This window comes from Aquarana catesbeiana, linkage group LG02, assembly GCF_042186555.1.
Source record: "Aquarana catesbeiana isolate 2022-GZ linkage group LG02, ASM4218655v1, whole genome shotgun sequence".
Classification (NCBI taxonomy): Eukaryota; Metazoa; Chordata; class Amphibia; order Anura; family Ranidae; genus Aquarana; species Aquarana catesbeiana.
In genome coordinates this window covers 421,328,109-421,354,950 of record NC_133325.1, presented here as the reverse complement: position 1 = coordinate 421,354,950, position 26,842 = coordinate 421,328,109, and the positions used below count along the sequence as shown (strand labels likewise).

General features: G+C 42.0%; 1 protein-coding gene across 1 annotated transcript in view; it reads right to left on the bottom strand.

Annotated features, from left to right (window-relative positions):
• Positions 1-26,842, bottom strand: part of RUNX3 (RUNX family transcription factor 3) — a 216,350-nt gene that overhangs the window by 25,691 nt on the left and 163,817 nt on the right. Inside the window, exon 5 of the mRNA XM_073615466.1 lies at positions 17,840-17,944. Coding sequence (XP_073471567.1) covers positions 17,840-17,944 — 105 coding nt within the window. The remainder of the gene's footprint in view (positions 1-17,839; positions 17,945-26,842) is intronic.

Here is a 26,842-nt window from a genome sequence, read left to right as displayed (position 1 = left end):
GCAAACCAGTTAATATAAGCTTATTGCATTTTTCTTTACCAAAAATATGTAGAAGAATACATATCAGCCTAAACTAAGGAAAAAATTAGTTTTTTTGAAAAAAAATGTGGGATATTTATTATAGCAAAAAGTAAAAGATATTGTGTTTTTTTCAATATTATCGCTCTTCTTTTGTTTATAGCGCAAAAAATAAAAACCGCAGAGGTGAACAAATACCACCAAAAGAAAGCTCTATTTGTGGGAAAAAAGGACATCAATTTTGTTTGGGTGCAACGTCACATGTCCGCGCAATTGTCAGTTAAAGCGACGCAGTGCCGTATCGTGGTTAAAGTGTCGCTGTCACGGACTTTGGGCTGCAGTAGAACCATTGCCGGGAGAACTCTGTGTTTTAATGTGTTCTTAAGTTATCCAGACAGAGCTGGCCACTAATTGCTTTTGGCTTCTTATGCATAAGTTAGTCCTATGGGGGAGCCTATCTTGTCTGGGGTGGTCATTTGGTCATTGTCATGATAATAGGATTAGCTCTACTGTCTAAAGTGACCATTGTGTGAGAGAATGGGAGTAGCCCTTATCTAATGGTTTTCTGTATAAATTCAGTGTGTGTTTCTCAAATAAAGCAGTTCTTATTCTAGTTTACTCCAAGACTGGTGTTGTCTGGTTGTTGGGGTTTCTATAGCCAGATACATTGGTCTCGTGTTCCAGGTCTTGGGAAGAAGCTTCTTGGTGGAAATACCCAACAGGGTATCCGGATTTCGTCACAGTCACCTATGGAGAATTTTAAGCACTATAGTTTGCCGTCATTTCACAGGCAGACACAATTTTTAAGCGTGACTATTTACTCGGCATAACATCATCTTTCACGTTATACAAAAAATTGGGCTAACTTTAGTGTTTTTTTTTTAATTCATGGAAGTGTTTTTTCCCCAAAAAATTGCATTTGAAAAACTGCTGCACAAATACCGCGTGACATAAAAAATTGCAACACCCACCATTTTACTATATAGGGCCTCTGCTAAAAATATGTATATATATATATATACATATATATATATATATATATATATATATATATATATATATATATATACATATATATATAAAATGTTTGGGAGTTCTAAGTAATTTTTCAGCAAAAAAAAGTAGAATTTTACATGTAGGAGCGAAGTGTCAGAATTGGCCCAGATAGCAAGTGGTCAAATCACAGGCCTCAATGCTCGATTCCTTTTGGAAGGTATTTCATATACAGTATGTATTGCATCTGTGTATTTAGCTATTTACCTTAGTTCAAACTTAAGGAACATATATAAAATATCGCTGTTTGATGATTGTCAAGGGTCAGACATGGTTTGGGGAAAATTGTCATGTACAGTGGGGAAAATAATTATTTGATCCCTTGCAGTATTAGTAAGTTTGCCTACTTACAAAGAAATGAAGGGTCTCTAATTTTTATCATACATGTATTTTAAATGATAGAGATAGAATATCAACCAAAAATCCATAAAAAACACATAAAACTAATGCTATAAATTTAGTTGCAGTTCAGTGAGTAAAGTACCGTATTTATCGGCGTATAACATGCACCCTAATTTTAAGAGGGAAGTTTCAGGAAAAAAACTTTCCACAGCCCCCACCTCTGCACAGTACACAGCCCCCCACCCTCTGAACTCCTTTGTTGCCTTGGCGGTATGTTTTGGGTCATTGTTATGCTGGAAGACCTATCCACGACACATCTTCAGTGTTCTGGCTGAGGGAAGAAGGTTGTCATCCAAAATTTTACAATACATGGCCCCATCCACTGGCCCCTCAATATGGCAAAGTTGGCCTGTACCTTTAGCAGAGAAACAGGCCCAAAGCATCATGTTTCCACCTCCATGCTTAACTGCAGGGATGGTGTTCTTAGAGTCATATTCAACATTTTTTCCTCCAAACACGACGAGTTGTGTTAATGCCAAAGAGCTAAATTTTGGTCTCATCTGACCACAGTACTTTCTCCCAGTCCTTCTCTGAACATTTAGATGTTCATTGGCATGACTGTACATGCGCCTTCTTAAAGGGGGACTCGCCGTGTTTGGAGGAAGAAAAATGCTGACTATGACCCTAAGAACACCATCATTACAGACAAGCATGGTGGTAGTAACTTTATGGTGGGGCAGTTTATCTGCTAAAGTTACAGACTGACTTTGCCGCATTAGGGTGGGTGCGTGGGCAATGGATGGAGCGATGTATTGTAAAATCTTGATGATTTTGATGAGAACCTTCTTCCCTCAGGCAGAACACTGAAGATGGGTCATGGATGGGTCTTTTAGCATGACAATGGTCCATACTGCCAAGGCAACAAAGGAGTGGCTAAAGAAGAAGCACATTAAGGTCCTTGAGTGGCCTAGCCAGTCTCCAGACCTTAATCCTATAGAAAATGTATGGAGGGAGCTGAAACTTTGAGTTGCCAAGTGACAGCCAAGAAACCTTAAGGATTTAGAGAAGATCTGTAAAGAAGAGTGGACCAAAATCCCTCCTGAGATGTGTGCAAACCTTGTCACTAATTACAAGAAATGTCTTACCTCTGTGCTTGCTAACAAGGGTTTCTCCACTAAGTACTAAGTCATGTTTTGCTTGGGGATCAAATACTTATTTTACTCACTGAACTGAATTTATAACATTTGTATCGTGTTTTTTTTTTTTTGGTTGATGTTCTGTCTCTATCATTTAAAATACACATGATAAAAATGATAGACCCTTCATTTGTAAGTGGTTACTAGCTCAATATGGAATACTTACCTTAGAACGATGCCCTGCAATGCCGTCCACACTCCGCTCCCACGGCCGACATCTTTCACTGGAGTTACTTCCGGGTTCGCAGGCTCTTGTGCTGTGATTGGCTGGAGCCGCGATTACGTCAATCCTGCGCATGAGCCGCTGGTCACGACACGGGCCCTAAAAAAATGGCACCAGCGGACCGTTTCAGTGCTCATGCGCCGATGACATCAGCAGCAGTGAAACTGTGCAAGTTTAGGAGATATTTACATTACCTACAGGTAAGCCTTATTATAGGCTTACCTGTAGGTATAAGTGGTGTAATAGAGTTTACAACCACTTTAAATAAAACTGTGGTAGCTAAACAGATATCACAAAAATGGTTGGCCAAAATTAGAAACCGTTTACAAGGTAAACATTTATCTGTTGCAACACTATATTTTGTTGTTTGCTTGGAGTTCGACTTTAAAGCAACACAAATATGTATAAGGGGGTCAAATTCTGAACTCAGGTCACTTTTGCATTGTGTCAGATAGTACAACAAGAGGAAGTTAGATTATAATTTTTATGCAATTGAAAACATATGTAATGCTGTACATTTCCCAGTGAATCAATTCATCCTTTTTTAACATCTGTGTACCAAGCGCAAGTATCTTATTGGTGCCAAAAATCTGTAACCATTCAAAATCTCTTTACCGCTGCCAGAGAAGGAAAAATGATTAGTAGAGATACAATAACACCAACGCCATGTTTTTCAGTATAGGCTGCTCTCATAGAACAAATATTTAGGCAATGGTATTAGGTACCCCTACAGGGAAGGAAGGACATATATGACAACGGGCTTAGTCAGTTAACTTTTCTCCAAAAATAGCAACATTTAGTTAATTTGGCAATTATACGACAATGAAACAGAATTGTCTTCCTTCACAGCATGAGTGTAACTGAGATATTTTTTTCTTTTTCTGCTTCAGTGGCATCAGTGACAGATTAGACCTACTAGTAATACCAAGAGTTGGCTTTCTAATTATTTCTCATCGCAGCTTGTGATTTAGATACAGTTATAACAGTAAGCCCCATGTTGCAACATCAGCGTGATTTGACATGCGATTTGACATGTCAAATCGCATGCCAAATCGAAGCCTATTGCCGGCAACGGCACTGTCCCAATCGGTGTGACGCCGACTTTGTGGCGTCACACCAATTTCCAAAAGTAGTTCCTGCAATACTTTTGGCGACTTCGGGGGTGATTTCAATAGACATATGTGCATGAACCCGCACAGATGTCTTTCAAATCGCCCCCGAACTCTCACTGAAATGAGGGTTTGAAATCGTGCGAGTTCAGCTGAACTCGAAGATTTCAAACCTACGTTCAGTGTGAACGAGGGCTTAGGGATATACACAAATGGCCTTAGCCAATTCCTTGAATATTCCTTAGGAGCCTGCCGGGACTAGTTCAAGTAAGTGGGGAGCGGGGGGGAATGGGCTTGGTAAAAACAGGCGCTTGATCCCCGGTTTTACAGCCCCCTGGCCGGCCACCTGAACGTTAGCATTCAGCTACTCAGGGATGTGCAAATTGCTTCGCGTCATAAATTATACCCCCTTTGTCATGTTCAGTGGGCAGTACCGCTGCCAAATGTACACATTCACGTGAAAAGAGCCATGCCCCAAATGCAGGCCAAACACTTGGTTCACGGTTGCTGCATGGCATTTACATACAAAATCCCCATTCAGCTTTCAAACAAAAGGGCATTTAGGAAGCGGCAGTATAATAAGTAATAATGAATGCCTGGCAGGCATTGCTCTACTGCCCTCTTGAACGTGTTCCACCATGGATCACTTTTCAGAGGGATTTTAAGGGCTGCCTCCTTTGTGAACAAGCCCTTGGTGAGAATGGATTGTCTAAGATTGTCTTCCTCGCTTTTCAGACTTGCTCTCACATTTAAAATGTTAAAAAGTTTCCTTGAAACTAATTTCTTAAAAATGTTCTATATTTCTACCTCTCCAGACACTGCTTTACATAGCGTATTTAATTGTATGCACTTTTTAGATGACAAACTTTATTAAAGTGGTCTTTACTCTCTCAGTCAACATCTCAATCAACACTGACTATTTTTAATCCTTACTCTGCTAGAATTGAATAGAAATTGCTCCAGAAGTTGGATCATAATGATCCAACTTGTGGTGTGACTTGTGTGCTGAAGATGTTGAAGGGGAACCCCTGCCAAAATGGAAAAAAATGAGTGTGGGGTCCCCCCCGGACAATGCCAGAACCTTCGGTCTGGTATGGATTTTAAGGTGGCGTGTGATCCCCCCCAAAATCCATACCAGGTCCTTACCCGAGCACCCAGCCCGGCAGGTCAGGATTGAGGGGGGGATGAGCGAGCGCCCCCCCCTTGGACTATACCAGGCCACATGTCCTCAACATGGGGGTGCGTGCTTTGTCCCCATGTTGATGGGGACAAGGGCCTCTTCCCGACAACCATGGCAGGTGGTTGACGGGGTCTGTGGGCAGGAGCTCATTGGAATCTGGAAGCCCCCTTTAAGAAGGGGGCCCCTAGATCCCTGCCCCCCACCCTATGTGAATTAGTAGGGGGTACATTGTACCCCCTACTCATTCACCTAAAAAAAGTGTCAAAAACAAATATAGTACACAGGTTTTTAAAGTATTTTATTAAGGCAGCTCCGGCGTCTCTTCCGATTCCTTCTCCCCTCTCCGGCTCTTCTCCCTCCTCCGGCGATGTCTTCTCCCACTGCCGGTCCTTCTCCTTCTCCGGTTCTTCTCCAGAGAAGGGGCAGGGGGAGCCCCCCCTGCCCCAAACCCCTCCCCCCACCTATCCTGACCTGCGGGGCTGCATGCTCGTTTAAGGGTCTGGTATGGATTTTTTGGGGGGACCTCACGCCAATTTGTTTTTCATTTTGGCGGGGGTTCCCCTTCAACATCCTCAGCACACAAGTCACACTGCAAGTTGGATCATCATGATCCGACTTCTGGTGCAACTTCTATTCAAATCAATGGGTTCCCATAGGGAACCATTGATTTTGAATAGAGGCAGAGAAACGCCTGACGAGGCTTAACGCTCTGTTTGCAGCGTTAAACCGCGTTTAACAGCCTTTACTGGCATCTGGCATTTTTAGGACTGCTCTTGAAGGTGATTTTAGGGCATTCAGACAACAGCCCATAAACTCCCCTGCTGATAAACATCCAAAAACATCCATGTATGTGTATGGACACATAGGATAACATAGAGGAGAGTTTATGGGCTGTTAAAAAAAAACGCCCAAACTCCCAAAAACGGCTGTTTATGAGCTTCAATGTGCATGGAGCCTAAAATTCTATTTCTATTTTTATCTATAGTTTGTAATCAGATGTGGTAATAGATTCAGTCATATTCAACAATATGCACACTGTGCTTCTTTCTAAGTAGTGTTATACCACTGGAGTTCTAAAACATTCTAATCCAAGGACCCAGATAAAAAAAAAATGTATGCCATATTGGGAGGCGACCTAAGAAAAGAATTATCACTAAAATGTCAGCAGAGCCATAAAAATAATAATAGCCATATTATAAAAAAATACCTAAACCATAAACAAGTTTGCTTCCATTAAAGTACAGTTCTTATTCTTATAGTGTTTATTCATTTGTAAAGGGAACAATTCAATTGTTAACCCCTTTAAGCCACCTCCTGGTGGCGCTTTAAGGCAGGCTATAGATGGGTTAGTATTTTTTTTGTTCAAACAGTGGGTTCAACCTGATTGTCACATCCACACACTTGACATGAATGGGGGATCCTTCCTTTTGAGTTATTGTATTCTGATGGTGGGGAGACTTCCAGGTTATAGCCAGCAGCGCTGATCAAGCGGGGAAAATCCGACAGGGTGGTGGTACAGAAGTCAACTAGTAGACTGACTTCTGTACAACCACAGGGACCATACATAGATTAATATTCGGCTGGTCCCTGCTGAGCAGGCTAAATTTCAATCAACATATGGTCGGCTTAAGTGTTTAATGTTGGGAGGTGGAGCAGCTTCATGACAGTTGTAATTGGCTCTGTGAATGGTCACACATTTGGGAGTTCGTCCCACTAATTCCCAACCAAAAGATATGACCAAGAGCTGCTCAGCTGTTTGGCACATAACCTCAGACTGCTGAGGATGTGTAGTGGATGGGCATTTAGGCCTACTTTTGCTGCTGCTCATTATACTGTATATGTTGTGTGGTTAGGAAAAGGTTATCAAAACAATTGCTATAATAATATACAGTATGCAGAGAGCTATAATGATAGCTAGATCAATAGATGCCTGATTGCCATGTCATTGTAAATGGTCATACATATACAATACCTTTTAGAAGTAGTAATCCAGGCAAATATAAAAGGTGTTAATTATTACAGCTTTATAATAATAGTATAAAAGGACTTTTTAATGCAAGCTATGTAGGTACCTGAATGTGACTTGGTATATGACTCTTTCAGTCCCTCTGCAGCAGAGCCTCACTCACGCTCTAGCTTGCCAATTGAGTCTGTGCTGTCCTTACAGTCATTGTGCTATATCACTTGCCACTGATCTACTAATTCTGTACTTGAAAAACTAGGGTACCCATCGCAAACACACCCATGACCCAAGTTGTGTCCTGTCCCATAGGAACTATGGTTCCTATAAATTCAAATCTCTTTCATGTCTGAAAAAGTCATTGAAAAAAAAGGTATTAAAGCAACTAAGTCACTGAACCAAACTTGTTTAATGATTTAACCATGTAAAAGGATAACATAAATACTTACATTTCCTGCTGTCCATGACACTGATTGCTACTCCTTTGTGAAGAAAACCTCCTCTGAAATGTCACCTCCACTGAACATGTCCAGGTGTGTCAATTTATGGTGTCCCCTACATCACTCAGCGATTCTTCCAGGTGACCCCTATATCACCATTGAGTCCTGCAGTCATGTGTAAGTCTGCTGGAGAAACTATTATACGCAGCGTGGGGGTAGAATAAATCAACACTCCAGGGAGTTTGGTCTTCAGAAGACTTTTTAGAGGAGGATCTACTGGCAGCAGTAGGGGGTAAGGTCACTTTATTCTTTTATAGGATCTGCTTATTTAAGCAAGTTTAGTAAAGCATCAGATTAATCTTAGTCCTAACTGTTGCTCCTTGACTGCACAGAAACACGAATCTCCCAAAGGGTGGCTAAACATAGGGCCTATAACATAAAAAGCTCTGGGCTCAGCCAGCCCATCACCTCACATCCACCTTGGACATCCCCAGTATGTTATGCAGTTTTATAAAATTCAACTACATTTTTTTTAAAGTCGTCACATAATGGTCACCTTTCACTTCTTCTCCCAGTGTTGGGCAGTCCTCAAAATGTTCTCTGCATACATAAAGTGTATATGAAGGACCCCATGTTGACACTTTAGAGGTGGGCCTATGATGTCCTACATTCACAGTATTTTTATAAGTTTTCTGAGTTAAGTGATGCTGAGCATCTTTCCACCTGGAAGACTGAGGACTTTCCACCTAGAAGTACTGCTATGAACTGCTTTGAACTGCTATGAACTGAAGGTGACTACTGCAGTCAGAGATGTTTCAAGTGACCATGTGAAAGAAATTTGGCTTTGAGCTTTAAGCACATGTGGAAATTAAAAAAAAAATATTGAGACCCATGTGCGACCACTCCTTTTTCTCAATATGTCTTAACAAAGCAAATAAAAAAAGGCTTTGCTCTGTGCAATAGGAGAAATAGGAGACATCGTTGTTAAAGCAGAAAACCATTGCAATGGTAAAGCTTTACCTCTGAGACATCTTGGCTCTAACCATTCTGGCTAGGGAGTCTTTTTAGAACTTATTTAAAAAGCAGTATGCTATAGTTCACAGCAGCCATCAGAAATCAGCTTTTACAATGTATGTTTTGTAAAACAAATACATCAATTAAACATGTCAATACAACACCAAAGAAGAGGTCTAAACTGAAAGACCGCTTCAAATGATGTTACATGAAATATAGAGAGACTTATATTTTTTAGCTTAAAACTTCTGTAAGCGATAAGTATCATAAATCAGTAAACTAATTGAAAGTGTTGTCAACATGTCTGTTGAGAATAGTCACATATGTGCTTGGTTAATGTAATTTCTGTTGTGCTCTCAACGTGTGCTCTTTGAGGCTGGATATATGAATGGACATACCAGTAGCATTTAACCTCAAAGGGCTGCAAAGTGTCAGCATATTGTAGCCAAATTAAATGTAATGTTTAATATTTGCATTTACACAAAGGCAGTTCTTGCATGCTAATAAGACAGTTACTTAAAGGGAATGTAAAACGGTTTTGTATACATTTGTTCTCTTAATTATACTGACCAGGCCTAAAAATACATTAAAAAAAAATTCTTGTTCTTTTTGAAATATTGCATATGTAAATTTTGTATTCTCATATCCAACCATCTGCCAGTGCTGTAATATCCTGGTATCCTCAGAAAAAGCATGTTATTTACATAGCTCAATAGCTCTAGCTATTGACACACAACTTATTTGAGCTATTGACACACACACACCACTGAATGGAGTTAATTTACAGTAGAGAGCAGAGACTGTTCGCTTACCACAGTGGGTGTTTACTTAGCCCAGTGAATAAGATGAAGATAAGTTCACCTTGATTACCCAGTCATGTGCAAAGGAAAAATAAAAAACAAGATTTTAGTTAGCACTGGTTGGATGATTTAGGTGAACACACATTAATGTTATCCTCTTATTCACTAAGGTGAGTAAACATAATTTTTTTAAAGTAAACATTCAATTTTGTGAGCAAACAGTCTCTACTCCTTTAGTAAATCACTATAATGAGCCTGAACCATGACTTATCCCCTTCTCTACCTGCCTGACTTTTAAGGTAGTTCCCAAAAAGTTTCAGTCAGAGAGAGAATCTTAAAGTCAAACTCTAAGGGAAAAACGTTAAACGCTCTGGGACACAGGTGCCATAAGTATTACCAATGATTTTATAAACATCCATTAAAAAAATAGACTAAATACATTAAATAAATCTGACTCCAAACAATCATATTTTCCTTTGAAGTTCTAGTTTAGCATTTGCAGCAGTGCATAGAAAAGAGTGAACTGTCTCTACCCCTTTAGTAAATCACCGTAATGAGCCTGATCAATGACTTATCCCCTTCCCTACCTGACCCCTTATCCCCTTTCCTACCTGGCTGCTTTTTAAGGTGGTAACCAAAAAGTTTCAGTCAAACTCTCTAGAAAACCTATTATGCTCTAGGACACCACTGTCAGGGATATTACATATTTATTCAAATACCAAGGATTTTATAAACATCCATTACAAAAAAAATACATGAAATGAATCTGACTCCAAGCCATCACATTTTTGCTTTGAAATTCTTGTTTAGCATTTTCAGTGGTGCATAGAAAACAAAGAAGTCTGATTTATACTCACCAGCAATTACTGTAAATTACAATGTGAAAATATTTATTAAGTTGAAACAATCCATTTTAAACCCAGCCTCATATTTATTTGGCTTGATTTACTGATCTTTCACATTAAAACATCAGCCAGCATGTTTGCAATTATAGACAGTTTGGCTAGGGTATATACCGCCTGTCAACCATGCAATGTGTCTAAAAAATGTCGCTGGCACTGATCTATAGTTACAGGATAACAGTGCTTTGGAAAATTCAATACTAGAGATCAGAGGAGTGAAGGGACAGATTTTTAAAACCCATAGGAGGGAATAAAATATACTATGTTTTAGTTTAGTAAATACAAATTGAAGCTGAACTCCAGGAATTCAGCAGGCATACTATGAGTTAAGTGCAACAAGGTGCCTGCCACCTAATGAACTTATTTTTAATTTACATCTGAAAAGTTTGTTATGCTCCTGGAAGATAGTTTTTGGGGCTACTATGCTGGACCTTCTGGTCTCATTTCCTTCAAGTGTAGAGTTGTTGCAGCTACTATGCCTGCTCTGGCCCTCCCCTGTCCAATCACAGAAGTCTTTATATTATGTGAACTTATTCACAAAATACAAAGGCTTCTCCAATTGGACAGCAGAGGGGAGGGGCGGGCAAAGCTGCTGTGTGTACTTCTCTCCTCTCATGGCCTCAAGTGTTTCCTCTGGGAATTTCATAAACCTGTAATCTGTAAATAACAGATAAGTCCAGGAGGAGGCAGGCACCTCATTGGACTTAACAGATAGTATGCCTGCACCTTTTACAAAGTTGCTGAATTCCTGGAATTCAGCTTTAATTGAAAATTGAAGAGAAAAAATATTACAGGCGTCCTGCATTCGCTTATGGGCATAGTGCTTGAAAGAAAATATATTCCATGAAGTATTGGATCTTGTCTTTAAACTGGTATGGATCCTTTCTGCTATTGTTAGTAGGCATGAACTCTCCCAAAGTGTGGAATCTGGGAAGAGCCCAGTCTTTGCCAGGGATCCCCGAATGAGGACTGGAAAAATAAGAACAAATTCTTAAAATGTGGCCCTTGGGTTTTCCCTAACTGGCAACCGCTGATGAGCAGGCAACCAAAGCAAGGTATCAAATCACCAGACCAGTGAAGTTCACAGACAGGGAAAGTGTCTCAACATAGGCAGAAAGCCAGGACAGGCAGCATTCCATCTTTAATACTAGAGACAGAATGCTGAGAATGGCCACATACCTGGTAACACCATATTTGAGCCTAGAGAGAAGATGCCTGCTTGGAGATTAGCAACATGAATAAAAGACTGATAGTTTCCCATTGTAGGATAGTGGGAACCATTAATTCCTTACGATCTTGTTGTAAATAAGCCTTCTCCAACTATATATTTCTATGAGTTCTTGACCCCAATTAATCCTTGAATGCAGTTCTATTCAAATTCTCTCCTTCAGTTTACCAGACAGTAGAATCTTTCAGCTGTTGTAAATGGATTTACATCATGAAGTGCAGGTACTCATGACTAATTTGTAACTATCTGTGCATATACATCTGTGTAGCTAAAAATCATCATTAAATAAAATCACCAAGTGCCCATAGCCTGATGTCCTGTAATTGACCATATTTCTCTAGGACTCTAGCATTTCCTCCTTTTTAAAATTATAAACATTTTCAATTTAAACATTTCTGACTTTGATGGCATTCACAGTGGTTAAAAGTATTACATATAACGATCAACATTTAACAGGAAATTCATGCTTTTTTTCTCTTCCTGTTTGTTCATCTTTGTCAACACTTCAGCATGAAATGTGCGAGCATATTTTCATCGTTTTTTATTTCCTATCAGAATAAGTGTTGATAGTCAAAAAATTACAGTAGTATATTACCTGTTTTAAAACGTGTTGGATGTTGTACATATATATACTAAAATAGGCAGCTGCTACTTTCTAAATTAAACACATGCTTTATGATGTGTTACTTTGGGGGTTATTTACGAAAGAAAGTCCACTTAGCACTACAAATGCAAACTACAAGTGCAACATGCACTTGAAATTGCACTACAAGTGCACTTGGAAGTGCAGTCGCTATAAATCTGAGGGGTAGATCTGAAATGAGGAGAAGCTCTGCTGATTTTATTATCCAATCTTGTGCAAGCTAAAATGCTGTTTTTTATTTTACTTGCATGTCCCCCTAGGATCTACAGTGACTGCACTTTGCACTTGTAGTTTGCACTTGTAGTGCAAAGTGGATTTGCCTTTCGTAAATAACCCCCAAAGTAACACATCATAAAGCATGCATGAGCTTGAAAGAATAATATCACTGAAAAATACAGATATGTTGAGTGATTATTTTTGCATATACATCTGCAAACATACAGAAGGACATTCCAGGGCTTAAAAGGGTGGATTGGATCATGCCTTATTATTATATATTTGCTTTTATTTGGAATCCAAAAATGAGAAGCATGCTAGTGAACCAAAGTGTACACTGAATCAATCTTCAATGTAGGTCACAGTTATCAGTTATGAATGCCCATGGTAAGTAGTTATCCTGTAGAGTTGAAACATTAAAGGCTAGGAAGATTAGTATAAAGAGACATGGGGGTTGGTTTACTGCAAAATCTGGTGCAGCTGTGCATGTTTCAGCTTGTTCAAACTTTGACAAAAAAACTGGAAGCTGATTGGTTTCTGTCCAGAGCTGCAACAGATTTGGCACTCTCCAGTTTTATTACATCAACCCATAATCTTTTTTAGCCTAGGTTCACACTGATGCGGGTTGGAAATTGTGTAAGTTCAGCTGAACTCGCAAGATTTCCAACCCGCATGTCAATTCGACTTCAGGAGTGATTTCAGAAACATCTGTGAGGATTTCTGCACATATGTCTATTGAAATCGCGCCTGAAGTTGCCAAAAGTAGTGCAGGAACTACTTTTGGGAATCGGTGCGACGTTGCACCGACTCAGACGTTGCCATTGCCGGCAATAACCGGCAAATTGACATGCAATTTGTCATGTCAAATCGCGTGTCAAAACAGCCGATGTGAACGTGGGCTTTAGTGACATACAGTATAAGGAGAATATGGCCTAAAAAGCTGCAGCTGCACTTATATTACCACATTTCAGGCAAGGGATATACCTAGAGACTCTCTGAACTAAGAGATAAAAAAACTAAATTTTGATTGCACAGATCACAGTACACTTAGATGCCCTGGATGGATTGGTATGGTCCTTCAGGCAGGGAGGAGGAGTACACACAATCAAGCCCTTTCATGGCAGATCAGTTTTTCTGTGGGATACAAAGTGTGCCACAGTAATTGGCAGCCATGGTCAATTGGGTGTTGTCTTACAGAACATGGTTTATTGTTATACACCTTTTCGAAAATAAGGTAGGAATTGTAACCAAATAATTGTTTTGTAAACTGAAAAAGATGATTGCTGCTGTATGAAAATGGTATTGAGTTTCCTAAATAAAATACCATGGCATAATTACAAATAATCTTAGTCATTAAACTGTCTTTAACAAACGATCACACAGTTCATGATTTTACATTTTTCTTGTATTGAATTCTTTTGCAGCTTTCTGCATTTGGTCACATCTATGACCTGCAAAGGAAGTTGATGCTGAAGACTTTCCTCTGCTAGACAATATGATTGTGAGTCTAAAGAAGGAGGACATAGCTATAAAACACCGGTAGCTGTTGCTCTCTCTATTCTGATCAGGGTCTGAATGCATCTGGAGGGCCTGAAAGCGGGAGTACCTCAACTCATGGCTACCAACCCAACATATATTATTTATACAAGGTCAGAAGGAAAAAACCCTCCACCCCAGCCCTTCATGCCATTTATTGACCAGATTGGGCTTTTTAATTCCTGAACTGTGCTACGCAAATGCAGGTGATTTCAGAGTTTAATACAAGCTTGTTTCAGGGCTGTGGAGCAGAAAGCATGCTAGGCATTGTCTACTGCAAAGGTTACCTAATTGGACATATCCTGTATAATGGTAGGGAGTGAGCGATAGATGCTGGCTAATTACAGCATCATTTAAACTTTTCTAATACAGAATATTTGAGATTATGTCAATAGTGTAAGAAATAAAAATATCTGCAATTCCATTAACATTTCAGTGCCTAAAGAGAATGCTTTGCTTGTCCTATTAGTTTTGAAGATCACACATGACCTACCCCAGAAGTCTCTGAATTTTGGAAATCAGACATAATCCTGTGTTAGTCATGCAAATTTAGGAGCCTCATGAATGGGGAAGGGAAGTTCTGTATGTCTGACCACACATCTACACAACTGCATCAAGAACTTTTTTTAAGAAGCACAGATAAGACTTTGCAAGCAAAATAAAAGTGATTTTTTTTTTGCAACTACATCCTGTAACACTGCAATGTCTCTTGATGTTTCATTAAAGTGATACTAAAGGACCGTTTTTTATTTTTTTTAAATAACAAACATGTCATACTTACCTCCACTGTGCAGCTCGTTTTGCACAGAGTAGCCCCGAACATCCATTTCTCGGGTCCCTCGGCGGCTCTTGCTGCTCCTCCCCGCATTAAATAACCCCCTTGGAGAAGCGCCCGTATCATTGGATTCGATTGACAGCAGCGGGAGCCAATGGCTGCACTGCTATCATTCTATCCAATCAAGAACCAGGAACCCGTGAAGAGAGGGACAGCTGGGACGTGTCGATAGAAATTCGGGGCTCGGGTAAGTAAAACGGGGGGGCTAGGGGGCCGGTGACTGCAAGGTGTTTTTTCACCTTAATGCATAGGATGCATTAAGGTGAAAAAACACAAGCCTTTATGACCCCTTTAATAGAACTTAAACAGTGTAATGATTATCTTTGCAATGTGTACAATATGTTAAACAGATGCAAGTACAGATAATCTACTGATATGGGTAGGTGTGTTAAAATTTAAAGAGGAGAAACCAGGTCAAAATTAGCTATCAGTTTTGTCTTTAATACTTAATCAAAAGCAGGATTTTTGCTTGGACATGATGGGCGAAGTGAACACAGCATATTTTTATTCACTAAGCTAAGTGAACTTTTACTTTGCTAACTGACTGGTCAGTATAAATCAACCATTTTAAAATGTAACTTTTTTGCCATTTTGGGTAGAGTGAGTGCCGGTTCACACTAGACGCGGCACGACTTGCAGGTCGCCTCACCGAGGCAACCTGCACACGACTGCCGGGGCGACTTGCAAGACGACTTCTGTATAGAAGTCTATGCAAGTCGCCCCCAAAGTAGTACAGGAACCTTTTTCTAAGTTGGAGCGACTTGCGTCGCTCCTATTAGAAGGGTTCCGTAGCACAGAACGGGAGGCGACTTGTCAGGCGACTAGGTCGCCTGACAAGTCGCCCCTGTGTGAACCGGCCCTAAGGGATGGATTTTTTTTCCCCATCCTTGTCCCACTGGTGAGTATTCCCTTCACTTCCTGCCCCATAGCCAAAATAGAAAGTGTAAGGAAATTCCTCAAAAGTGAGAGATTCCCAGGGCGCCACCAGGGTCACCAGAACTGGTGTCCCCATTGGAAGATTTCCCCTCTAATAATGTTCTGATGTCAACCCAAAATTTAGCATTTTCTTTTACCTGCGATGATAATGGTAAACAGGACAAATAGAGAGGGGGAATCTCACTAAAGGGGGCACAGACAGCAATGGAAGGTGTCAGGTGTTCTAATACCTGCCCACTCCATCCAAAACTAACAAAAAAGTTTTAGTTACACTTTAAGTAAATTAACACAGCTGAGAGCTGCTCAGCATTAAAGTGTTAGCATTCTGAGCCTACCTAATGTGGAACAACGCATCTTTGCATAAAAGGAGCTGTGTCATGATATACAGAATAATTCATTTCGGTGGTATAAAATAAAATAAATGAGCAGAGTAGAGTACATTTTTCCCTTGTAGTTATGCTTGTGCCCTCTGAGATAAGGTGACTAGGACTAAATGCGCCTCCTGCAGTTATGTTTCTTTTTCTGCATTCAAGGGCCTTGCAGTAGATGAACTTCCTATAGTTATTCAATGGACTACAAACATGTGAACTGCTAATGTCTTTGTTTAAAAGTAAGTCTGTTGTTGACACCCCTGCCTCTAATATATCCTGCTTCCTCTTTTTTTCTCTATTTCTCATCATTATGAGTATTTTTATGTCATTGGTTGACCAAACCCATACATTTTTTAAAGTGGACCTCCACCCAAAAGGAGATGCTCCGCTTGCTCGCACCCCCCACCCTCCACTGCCACATTTGGCACTTTTTGGGGTTGAGCAGGTAGCTGGTTTTGACAGGTACCCGCTCCCACCATTGAGTAAGATGGCTGCGGCAATCTCTGAGTATTTCCAGCTCCTCCTACTTTCCCCTGCTGCTTTCTGTGTTCCAGAAGACGGCGAGACCATTCAGTAAGCGCAGCGTGACTCGCGCATGCACAGTAGGAAAGTGAAGATGCCGGTACCTGCACCTGAAGCTGATTGAAGAATCAGCTCGGGGGTGCCGACATCGCTGGATCCCTGGACAGGTAAGTGTACAGTATTTGTAACTGCTGACTTTATTTTTTTTTTTTTACAGACTGGAGCTCCTCTTTAAGATGATTGACAATAATGATGCTTCAGAAACTTATATCTGAATAATCATTTATTATTTCCAGGGCAAAAGCAGCAGATTCAGGGTAGAAAGGGGATTGATTGTGGGATTGTTTTTAACCCTTTGACCTCCCCTTCTTTTCCTGTACATCTTAGCTCCATCCTGTATCTAGTGACCTGTGAATTACCCCTCGCTGTCTTTATCCTGCACATCTGAACATTATCCTCTTCATCTCTATCCTCTCACTGGATGCAACCTGTACAATAACCCCTTGGCCTCCTCCTTCCTCTGTGTATGACCTATGATGTTGCTGTATCTAGGGTACGATTGCCAAAGTCCATGTTTTTTTGTCAACCTTAATACAAACTTATTTTTTAATTTCCAAAAAAATGTGGCAGAAAAAGGCCATCTTGAGATGTCTACTTTCCATAAAGGGGTCATTTCAAGGGTGTTCATGCTGTCCTGTTTTATAACTGTTTTTCTTTCCTTTGTATAATAAAATATGTAAAAACCCAGCAGTTATTAAATACCACCATAAAGATGTGTATGTCTAAAAAAAATATATACAATAAATTTGGGTACAGTGCAGATATCAGCCAAATCACAGCACTGAAAATTTAAAAATGTCTTGATAGGAGTATATATAGATTGGTACTCAGGTGTTGTTGCTCTGTTGCTGAATACAGCCCAGTTTGCATCTGTGCTCATTCTGCAGTTTAGATGAGTATGTCCTAATCTGATCACTGAAGGGTAGATGGTACTTCTCTTTTAAGTGACAAAGTGAGCTATGAATTACAAATGAAAATGGAAAGTAATTTGTATTATCCAAACAAACTTATTACATTTGTATGGTTGATGCTGTTATATTAGATAGTTTGGTTAACTGAAGTCTCCTGAGAAAATCGGAACATTGTATGCAATTTATAAAAGTGATCCTTCACATCTCTAATTGGGAGCATCATTTGCTCTTTTTATCTTAAATTGAAAACGATAAATTAAATTTATGGTAACAAGTTATGAAAGCTGGTGTAAATAAAGTCAATTAGGCTCATTTTTGCTTTAATTATCATGCTTAGAACTTACGTCTTGGTTCTCGTGGACCATCCACAGTCACTTTGATGGCTCTGTGGTATGTAGCAACTTGCGTAGGGCTTGTGAAAACGGTGATTGTCAAAGTGAAACTCTTGCCTGCCGACCAAAAGAAAAAGATACATAAGTGAACACTGCTTACTTTATGTATGTTACAGTAGTGGCCTCTATAGGCTGGGACGCCAAGAGCTCTGAGGTTGCTAAGGTTCTGAAACCACAGAAAAAAGATGTACATCCCTGTGTAAAGCACAGTGTATCTGATACTGCAAACCCCCCATAACCATTTTCGTCTGTATTAGTGATATCTCACAAAGTGGATATAATACAGCTGTGGGGAAGTTATGAGTTCCCAATTGGTCAGCCATCTAGAACTTAAATGCATTGAAACCTTAAAACCTAAAACCCCTTAAATGCATGTATAATTCATAGAAAATACTAGTGTCACACTAATGTAATTCAGGACATGGTTTCTTGCACAGTTCAATATAAATTATACATAGAGCGAAAGAGGTAAGTACAGCTTGCTTGAGCACAAAATTTAGAATACTGCTTCCCAAATTTACTGATTTTATAAACCTTGGAGGGATGTGGATGTCTATTCAGTGGAACAAATAAGAGTATATAAAGTAGCTTTGAGCTGAATTTGAGACACATAAAAACTGCTATTAAATCCAGCAATAGAAACAAATATTACATGTTACATAAAACTGGTAAAAGTATTTGCATCTTTCTTTGTATTGGCTTCCTGTGATCACTTGTGCAAGAGCACCAAGAGAATAAGGGGCAGCACTGTAAGTCAGTTTAGGCCTCTACTGATTTGCACAGTGCACACTAAAAATGTAGCAACTTATTTTTGTTAATAAATCATGTAATGTTAGTTTTCTCATTGCATTGCTCATAACATGGCAAATTAGATATTAAAGTGGACCTAACTTCAAAAAGTCAAGATTTGCTATCTACAACGTAATAGCAAATATATAGAAATGTTAATTTTGCCTAAACATAAAATCTATCTTTTGCCTTGAATCTCTCCTGTGCCTGATCACTCATGTGCCTTAAAGTGGAAGTAAACCCGAAATGTATTTTTAATTAAGTCTTGTAACTTGTACAATATAGGATTTAATTTCATCTGTGCAGTCTTGCCAAAAAGAGTTAATCCAGCTCCGAGCATTCCTCTTATCTTTTTTCAGTGAGATAAAAACCGACAGACAGAGAAATACCAGTCAGTTCTCCCCCTTGCTGTGAGTGACAGGCTATTTACATATTTCATGCAGGAGCCTGAGAGAGACATTCGGTGTACTTCACAATTCACATCCCCCACCCTCCTCCCCTCTTTCTTCTTCAGATTGGCTGCCTTTCCTGGATTTTGACTGGATGCTTCTCATCATGGGGTGTGATCCTCAGAAGGAGGAAATGCATGGTGCAGTGAACTCACAGGATGGCCAGCAGAACACACACATACAAGTGATCTGATTTAGGGGAGATGTATCTAGTTAGAGCTGGGCAGAGGAGAAACTCCAGTGATTGGATTATTCATGTCATCTGACTGCTCCCACCAAGTCCCTACACATGTCACCTGACTGCTCCCACCAAGTCCCTACTCGTGTCACCTGACTGCTCCCACCAAGTCCCTACTCATGTCACCTGACTGCTCCCACCAAGTCCCTACTCGTGTCACCTGATTGCTCCTACCAAGCCCCTACCCAAGTCACCTGACTGCTCCCACAAAGTCCCTACTCCTATCACCTGTCTGCTCCCACCAAGTCCCTACCTGAGTCACCTGACTGCTCCCACCAAGTCCCTACTCGTGTCACCTGACTGCTCCCACCAAGTCCCTACACATATCACCTAACTGCACCCACCTAGTCCCTTCCCGAGTCACCTGACTGCTCCCACCAAGTCCCTACCTGAGTCACCTGACTGATTCCCACCAAGTACCTACCCGAGTCATCTGACTGCTCCAACCAAGTCCCTACCTGAGTCACCTGACTGCTCCCACCAAGTCCCTACCAGAGTCACCTGACTGCTCCCACCAAGTCCCTACTCATATCACCTGACTGCTCCCACCAAGTCCCTACTCATGTCACCTGACTGCTCAAACCAAGTCCCTACTCGTGTCACCTGACTGCTCCCACCAAGACCCTACTCGTGTCACCTGACTTCTCCCACCAAGTCCCTACTCGTGTCACCTGACTGCTCCCACCAAATCCCTACCCGTGTCATCTGACTGCTCCCACCAAGTCCCTACCCATGTCACCTGACTGCTCCCACCAAGTCCCTACTAGAGGACGGTGACAGCAGGGCAGTGGATGGTGTCAGTGGGGCAGAGGACGGTGTTAGTGTGGCAGAGGACAGTGTCTGTGGGGCAGTGGACGATGTCAGTAGGGCAGAGGACGGTGTCAGTGGGGCAGAGGATGTTGTTAGTGGGGCAGTGGACGGTGTCAGTAGAGCAGTGGACGGTATCAGTGGGGCAGTGGGGCAGTGGGGCAGTGGACGGTGTCAGTAGAACAGTGGACAGTGGATGGTGCCAGTGGGGCAGAGGACAGTGTCAGTGGGGCAATGGACGGTGTCAGTGGGGCAGAGGACGGTGTCAGTAGAGCAGTGGACGGTGTCAGTAGGGCAGTGGACGGTGTCAGTATTTTTTTTAATTTTTATGTAGTTTTTTTGATTAACATTTTAATTTGTTCTTAATTTTTTTTCAACAATCCTTTTTGGGGACGGGGGATGGGGGCTTGGGGCTCTGGACCACATCGGTAGGGGTCTAAACAGACCCCTGACATCTCCCCATTGAGACAGAGAAAGGGACAGTGGACACAGATTCCCCAGTCCTTTTCTCTCCACTGAAGATGAATGGAGAGAAGACAGAGGCTCTTCTTCATTCATAAACTGAAGCAGAGTAACACACAGTTTACTCTGCTCAGTTATCACATGACATAGAGAGCGATCAGTAAGGAACACTCTCTATGTCCCATTCAGGAAAGGAAGGCACCTTCCTCTGCTCCCCATCCTGACAGAATCCCCCCCCCCCCACCGCAGCCCACTGGAGAGGAGGGAAGCCAGCTGCGTGGGGGTCGAGGGGGGCAGAGGAAGACACAGAGACACAGAGATGAAGGGGGGGGGTGGAGGAGAACACGGGCGCTGGGGGAGGAGAAAGACACGAAGGACAGTCGGGGATGATGGTGCAGTGAGGACAGCTGTAAGCACCGATCTCCCTGCATGGCTTTTCATCAGCCGTTTCTCCCTCTCTCCCTCCCGCGGCTATCAGCTGAAAAGTCATGCAGGGGGATTGGTGCTCATAGCTGTCCCCGCCGCACCAATCATCCCCAACTGTCACTGGACATCCATATGTGCAGGACTGACAGGGGGCGTGAGCACGCTCTGCTTTTGCCCAGAACGCACTTTGCCTTTCCTGTGCGCGCTCTGACCAAGGGGAATGTAGAGGTGTGTGGGGAGTCTGCTGATCTCACGACTCCACCCACTGAGCGCTGCACAATAGAACCACCCACTGAATCTGGAGTTTTTTGGGGGAGATATTTGAAAGGTAAGGATACATGCAGTAGGCATGTATATCCTTATAGTTTAGCACTATGCAATTACTTTATAATTGATGAGAGTGTGTTTACATCCATTTAAAGCGGTATTAAACCCAAAAGCAAACATTTATTTTAGTGCAGTTTACCATTTCTTAGATTTCATGGCTGCCTTAGCTTTCTTTTTTTTAGGTTTATTTTTTTTTCTCTGGTGACCCAACAAGTAAGTCTGTTGTTTTTTAAAAGAAAAAGCTCTTCAGCAGAATGTATCAGTTACTGGCAGGGTGCTTACAGTGATCATTTTTTATACATTTGTGTAAAACATCCCAAAAGGAAAACAACTGTTGCTGTATCTGCTCATAAAGTATTAGCTGGCACTTGGCTTCAATTTGTTAGTGTATTTAAATCTGCTAGAACAACTAACACTCCCCACAGACTGATAATGCTACTGTTCAAAGATGCCCCCTATGCTCTTTCATCCTGACTGGGGGCACACTAATACAGAAGGTGTGTTACTGGCCAGATCCCCAGGTGAAAATAGAGGAAAAAATCCTAAAAAAAAGAAAACTAATGCAACCATCACATCGGAGGATTACAGTTTTAAATTTGACTTTAATACCACTCTAAGACTAGTAGCTTTGCAGCTGAAGTGTGAGATCATCTACGGCACAGCTGCCTCAGACTGCTAGTCTTGTAAGATTTGGAGCGAGATTTGGTGATGTAATTACTGTGCTGCTCACTGTTGTCTTTGCTGGAGAGAAAGCTCTATCTAAAGAGCTTCAGACAAGCATCTCCATGCTTCTGCTTCATTCATTCTGTGGATCTGTGCTTTCTCCACAAATGCTTCTGCCTTTAGAATATTACCCCAACTGTTAGCAGATACCTGGTCACTGAGGGGCAGCTCTAAAGAAACAAAGCTCTGTAACTCTACTCCCAGACAGATACACAGTGTAGAATAAGGCATGGCTATAGGGAACTAAGCAATTGCAAGGAGCCTACAGGCAATATAGTTAATACCCTACTGTGCTTTAAGCATGATTAAAGTGGTTGTAAAGCCTAAACATTTGTTTCCTTGCATTGAGGTAAAAAATATTTAGGTGTCAGCATCCCCCCTCACCCCCCCCTTTCACTTACCTGAGCCCTCATTTGATCCAGCGCCATGCACGTCTGTAGCTCTTCTCTCCCTTCACTCCCGGGGCTCGCTGGCCTTGCTGGGGTGCCAGCAGCCATTGGCTCCCAGTGCTGTCAATCAAAGCCAGTGACGAGGGAGCGGGCAGTCCCCCTGTCTGTGTTAATGGATGCAACAGCAGGGCTCAGGAGAGAGCACGCATGAAGCAGCTTCCCGTGGGGGCACTGGACTGAGGGGAGGAGCCAGGAGCACCGAGGCCCGAATAGAGGAGGTTTTTTTTTTTTTTTATTTACCTTTACAATCACTTTAAGCGTCTGTATTTTCCCACTTAAACAGGCAATATTTTTCTAATTTTACATGACACTATGGCACACAGCTCTTGTGATAAGTAGGGTGATCTAATATAGCAAACAAAGTATAGAATACGGAAAGCATTGCCCTTGTGATGCGTGTACTAACATTTATAATATATTACAGAGGAATGATACTCACAAACATGAAATAAAAGCTTGCGTGTGCTTATAAACATCTGCTATCCAATGAACGTGACATAAAAAAACAACACTAGTTCTCTACAAAAAAACTATATTGTACTGTACTGTATATAAGTACTGAAAATTGCTGAGGTTTTTTTTGGGGCCCTGCCCCCCTTTCATCAGAACCTTTCAGTGCCAGCTTTCTATTGTTTAAATAGTGGCACTTCATCTGGCTGCTTACAAAAGAATTGGATATTGATTTTCCAAAGTCACCCATGTTTCAATTAATGCTCACCATTAGGGATGAGCCGAACACCCCCCTGTTCGGTTCGCACCAGAACATGCGAACAGGAAAAAAGTTCGTTCGAACATGCGAACACCGTTAAAGTCTATGGGACATGAACATGAATAATCAAAAGTGCTAATTTTAAAGGCTTATATGAAAGTTATTGTCATAAAAAGTGTTTGGGGACCTGGGTCCTGCCCCAGGGGACATGGATCAATGCAAAAAAAAGTTTTAAAAACGGCCGTTTTTTCAGGAGCAGTGATTTTAATAATGCTTAAAGTCAAACAATAAAAGTGTAATATCCCTTTAAATTTCGTAGCTGGGGGGTGTCTATAGTATGCCTGTAAAGGGGCGCATGTTTCCTGTGTTTAGAACAGTCTGACAGCAAAATGACACTTTGAAGGAAAAAACTCATTTAAAACTACTCGCGGCTATTGCATTGCCGACAATACACATAGAAGTTCATTGATAAAAACAGCATGGGAATTCCCCAAAGGGGAACCCCGAACCAAAATTAAAAAAAAAAAATGACGTGGGAGTCCTCCTAAATTCCATACCAGGCCCTTCAGGTCTGGTATGGATATTAAGGGGAACCCCGGCCAAAATTAAAAAAAAAAAATGACGTGGGGTTCCCCCTAAATTCCATACCAGACCCTTCAGGTCTGGTATGGATTTTAAGTGGAACCCCGCGCCAAAAAAAAAAAAAAAAACGGCGTGGGGTCCCCCCAAAAATCCATACCAGACCCTTATCCGAGCACGCAACCTGGCAGGCCGCAGGAAAAGAGGGGGGGACGAGAGTGCGGCCCCCCCTCCCTCCTGAACCATACCAGGCCACATGCCCTCAACATTGGGAGGGTGCTTTGGGGTAGCCCCCCAAAACACCTTGTCCCCATGTTGATGAGGACAAGGGCCTCATCCCCACAACCCTGGCCGGTGGTTGTGGGGGTCTGCGGGCGGGGGGCTTATCGGAATCTGGAAGCCCCCTTTAACAAGGTGACCCCCAGATCCCGGCCCCCCCCTGTGTGAAATGGTAAGGGGGTACATAAGTACCCCTACCATTTCACGAAGAAAGTGTCAAAAATGTTAAAAATGACAAGAGACAGTTTTTGACAATTCCTTTATTTAAATGCTTCTTCTTTCTTCTATCTTCCTTCATCTTCTGGTTCTTCTGGTTCTTCTGGCTCTTCTGGTTCTTCCTCCGGCGTTCTCGTCCAGCATCTCCTCCGCGGCGTCTTCTGTCTTCTTCTCCTCGGGCCGCTCCGCACCCATGGCATGGGGGGGAGGCTCCCGCTCTTCTCTTCTTCTTTTCTTCTCTTCTTCTCTTCTTCATTTTCTTCTCCGGGCCGCTCCGCAATCCATGCTGGCATGGAGGGAGGCTCCCGCTGTGTGACGGCGCTCCTCGTCTGATAGTTCTTAAATAACGGGGGGGCGGGGCCACCCGGTGACCCCGCCCCCCTCTGACGCACGGTGACTTGACGGGACTTCCCTGTGGCATTCCCCGTGACGTCACAGGGAAGTGCCGTCAAGTCACCGTGCGTCAGAGGGGGCGGGGTCACCGGGTGGCCCCGCCCCCCGTTATTTAAGAACTGTCAGACGAGGAGCGCCGTCACACAGCGGGAGCCTCCCTCCATGCCAGCATGGATTGCGGAGCGGCCCGGAGAAGAAAAGAAGAAGAGAAGAAGAGAAGAAAAGAAGAAGAGAAGAGCGGGAGCCTCCCCCCCATGCCATGGGTGCGGAGCGGCCCGAGGAGAAGAAGATAGAAGACGCCGCGGAGGAGATGCTGGACGAGAACGCCGGAGGAAGAACCAGAAGAGCCAGAAGAACCAGAAGAACCAGAAGATGAAGGAAGATAGAAGAAAGAAGAAGCATTTAAATAAAGGAATTGTCAAAAACTGTCTCTTGTCATTTTTAACATTTTTGACACTTTTTTCGTGAAATGGTAGGGGTACTTATGTACCCCCTTACCATTTCACACAGGGGGGGGGCCGGGATCTGGGGGTCACCTTGTTAAAGGGGGCTTCCAGATTCCGATAAGCCCTCCGCCCGCAGACCCCCACAACCACCGGCCAGGGTTGTGGGGATGAGGCCCTTGTCCTCATCAACATGGGGACAAGGTGTTTTGGGGGGCTACCCCAAAGCACCCTCCCAATGTTGAGGGCATGTGGCCTGGTACGGTTCAGGAGGGAGGGGGGGCCGCACTCTCGTCCCCCCTCTTTTCCTGCGGCCTGCCAGGTTGCGTGCTCGGATAAGGGTCTGGTATGGATTTTTGGGGGGACCCCACGCCGTTTTTTTTTTTTTTTTTGGCGCGGGGTTCCCCTTAAAATCCATACCAGACCTGAAGGGTCTGGTATGGAATTTAGGGGGAACCCCACGTCATTTTTTTTTTAAAATTTTGTCCGGGGTTCCCCTTAATATCCATACCAGACCTGAAGGGCCTGGTATGGAATTTAGGGGGACTCCCACGTCATTTTTTTTTTTTAATTTTGGTTCGGGGTTCCCCTTTGGGGAATTCCCATGCCGTTTTTATCAATGAACTTCTATGTGTATTGTCGGCAATGCAATAGCCGCGAGTAGTTTTAAATGAGTTTTTTCCTTCAAAATGTCATTTTGCTGTCAGACTGTTCTAAACACAGGAAACATGCGCCCCTTTACAGGCACACTATAGACACCCCCCAGGTACGAAATTTAAAGGGATATTACACTTTTATTGATTGACTTTAAGCATTATTAAAATCACTGCTCCTGAAAAAACGGCCGTTTTTAAAACTTTTTTTTGCATTGATCCATGTCCCCTGGGGCAGGACCCAGGTCCCCAAACACTTTTTATGACAATAACTTGCATATTAGCCTTTAAAATTAGCACTTTGGATTTCTCCCATAGACTTTTAAAGGGTGTTCCGCGGCATTCGAATTTGCCGCGAACACCCCAAATTGTTCGCTGTTCGGTGAACTTGCGAACAGCCAATGTTCGAGTCGAACATGAGTTCGACTCGAACTCGAAGCTCATCCCTACTCACCATGACACACTGGTGTTGTTTTAAGGATGTCATATCCATGTCACTTTCAATGGTCAGCCATTGTTTATATGCAAATGCAAGCTTTTATTTCACGTTTGTGAGGGTACAACTATTTGGTTTTGTATATAATCATATTAGTACATGCTTCACAAGGCCATTGCACCAAATGTTCTCTACTTAGCCTACAGGCAATATTGATGATGACTAGTCCTTTGTCCTCTGCTCACCTTTTTGAGCACAGATTCCACAGTACAGGTCTCCTTTAATTCTTCCAGCAATACTGGTACTACAAATGGTTGTACAGTAATAGGATATTTGATAATGGGAGTAAGCTGTTTTGAAGTACAATATACAGTGGGGACGGAAAGTATTCAGACCCCCTTAAATTTTTCACTCTTTGTTATATTGCAGCCATTTGCGAAAATCATTTAAGTTCATTTTTTTCCACATTAATGTACACACAGCACCCCATATTGACAGAAAAACGCAGACTTGTTGACATTTTTGCAGATTTATTAAAAAAGAAAAACTGAAATATCACATGGTCCTAAGTATTCAG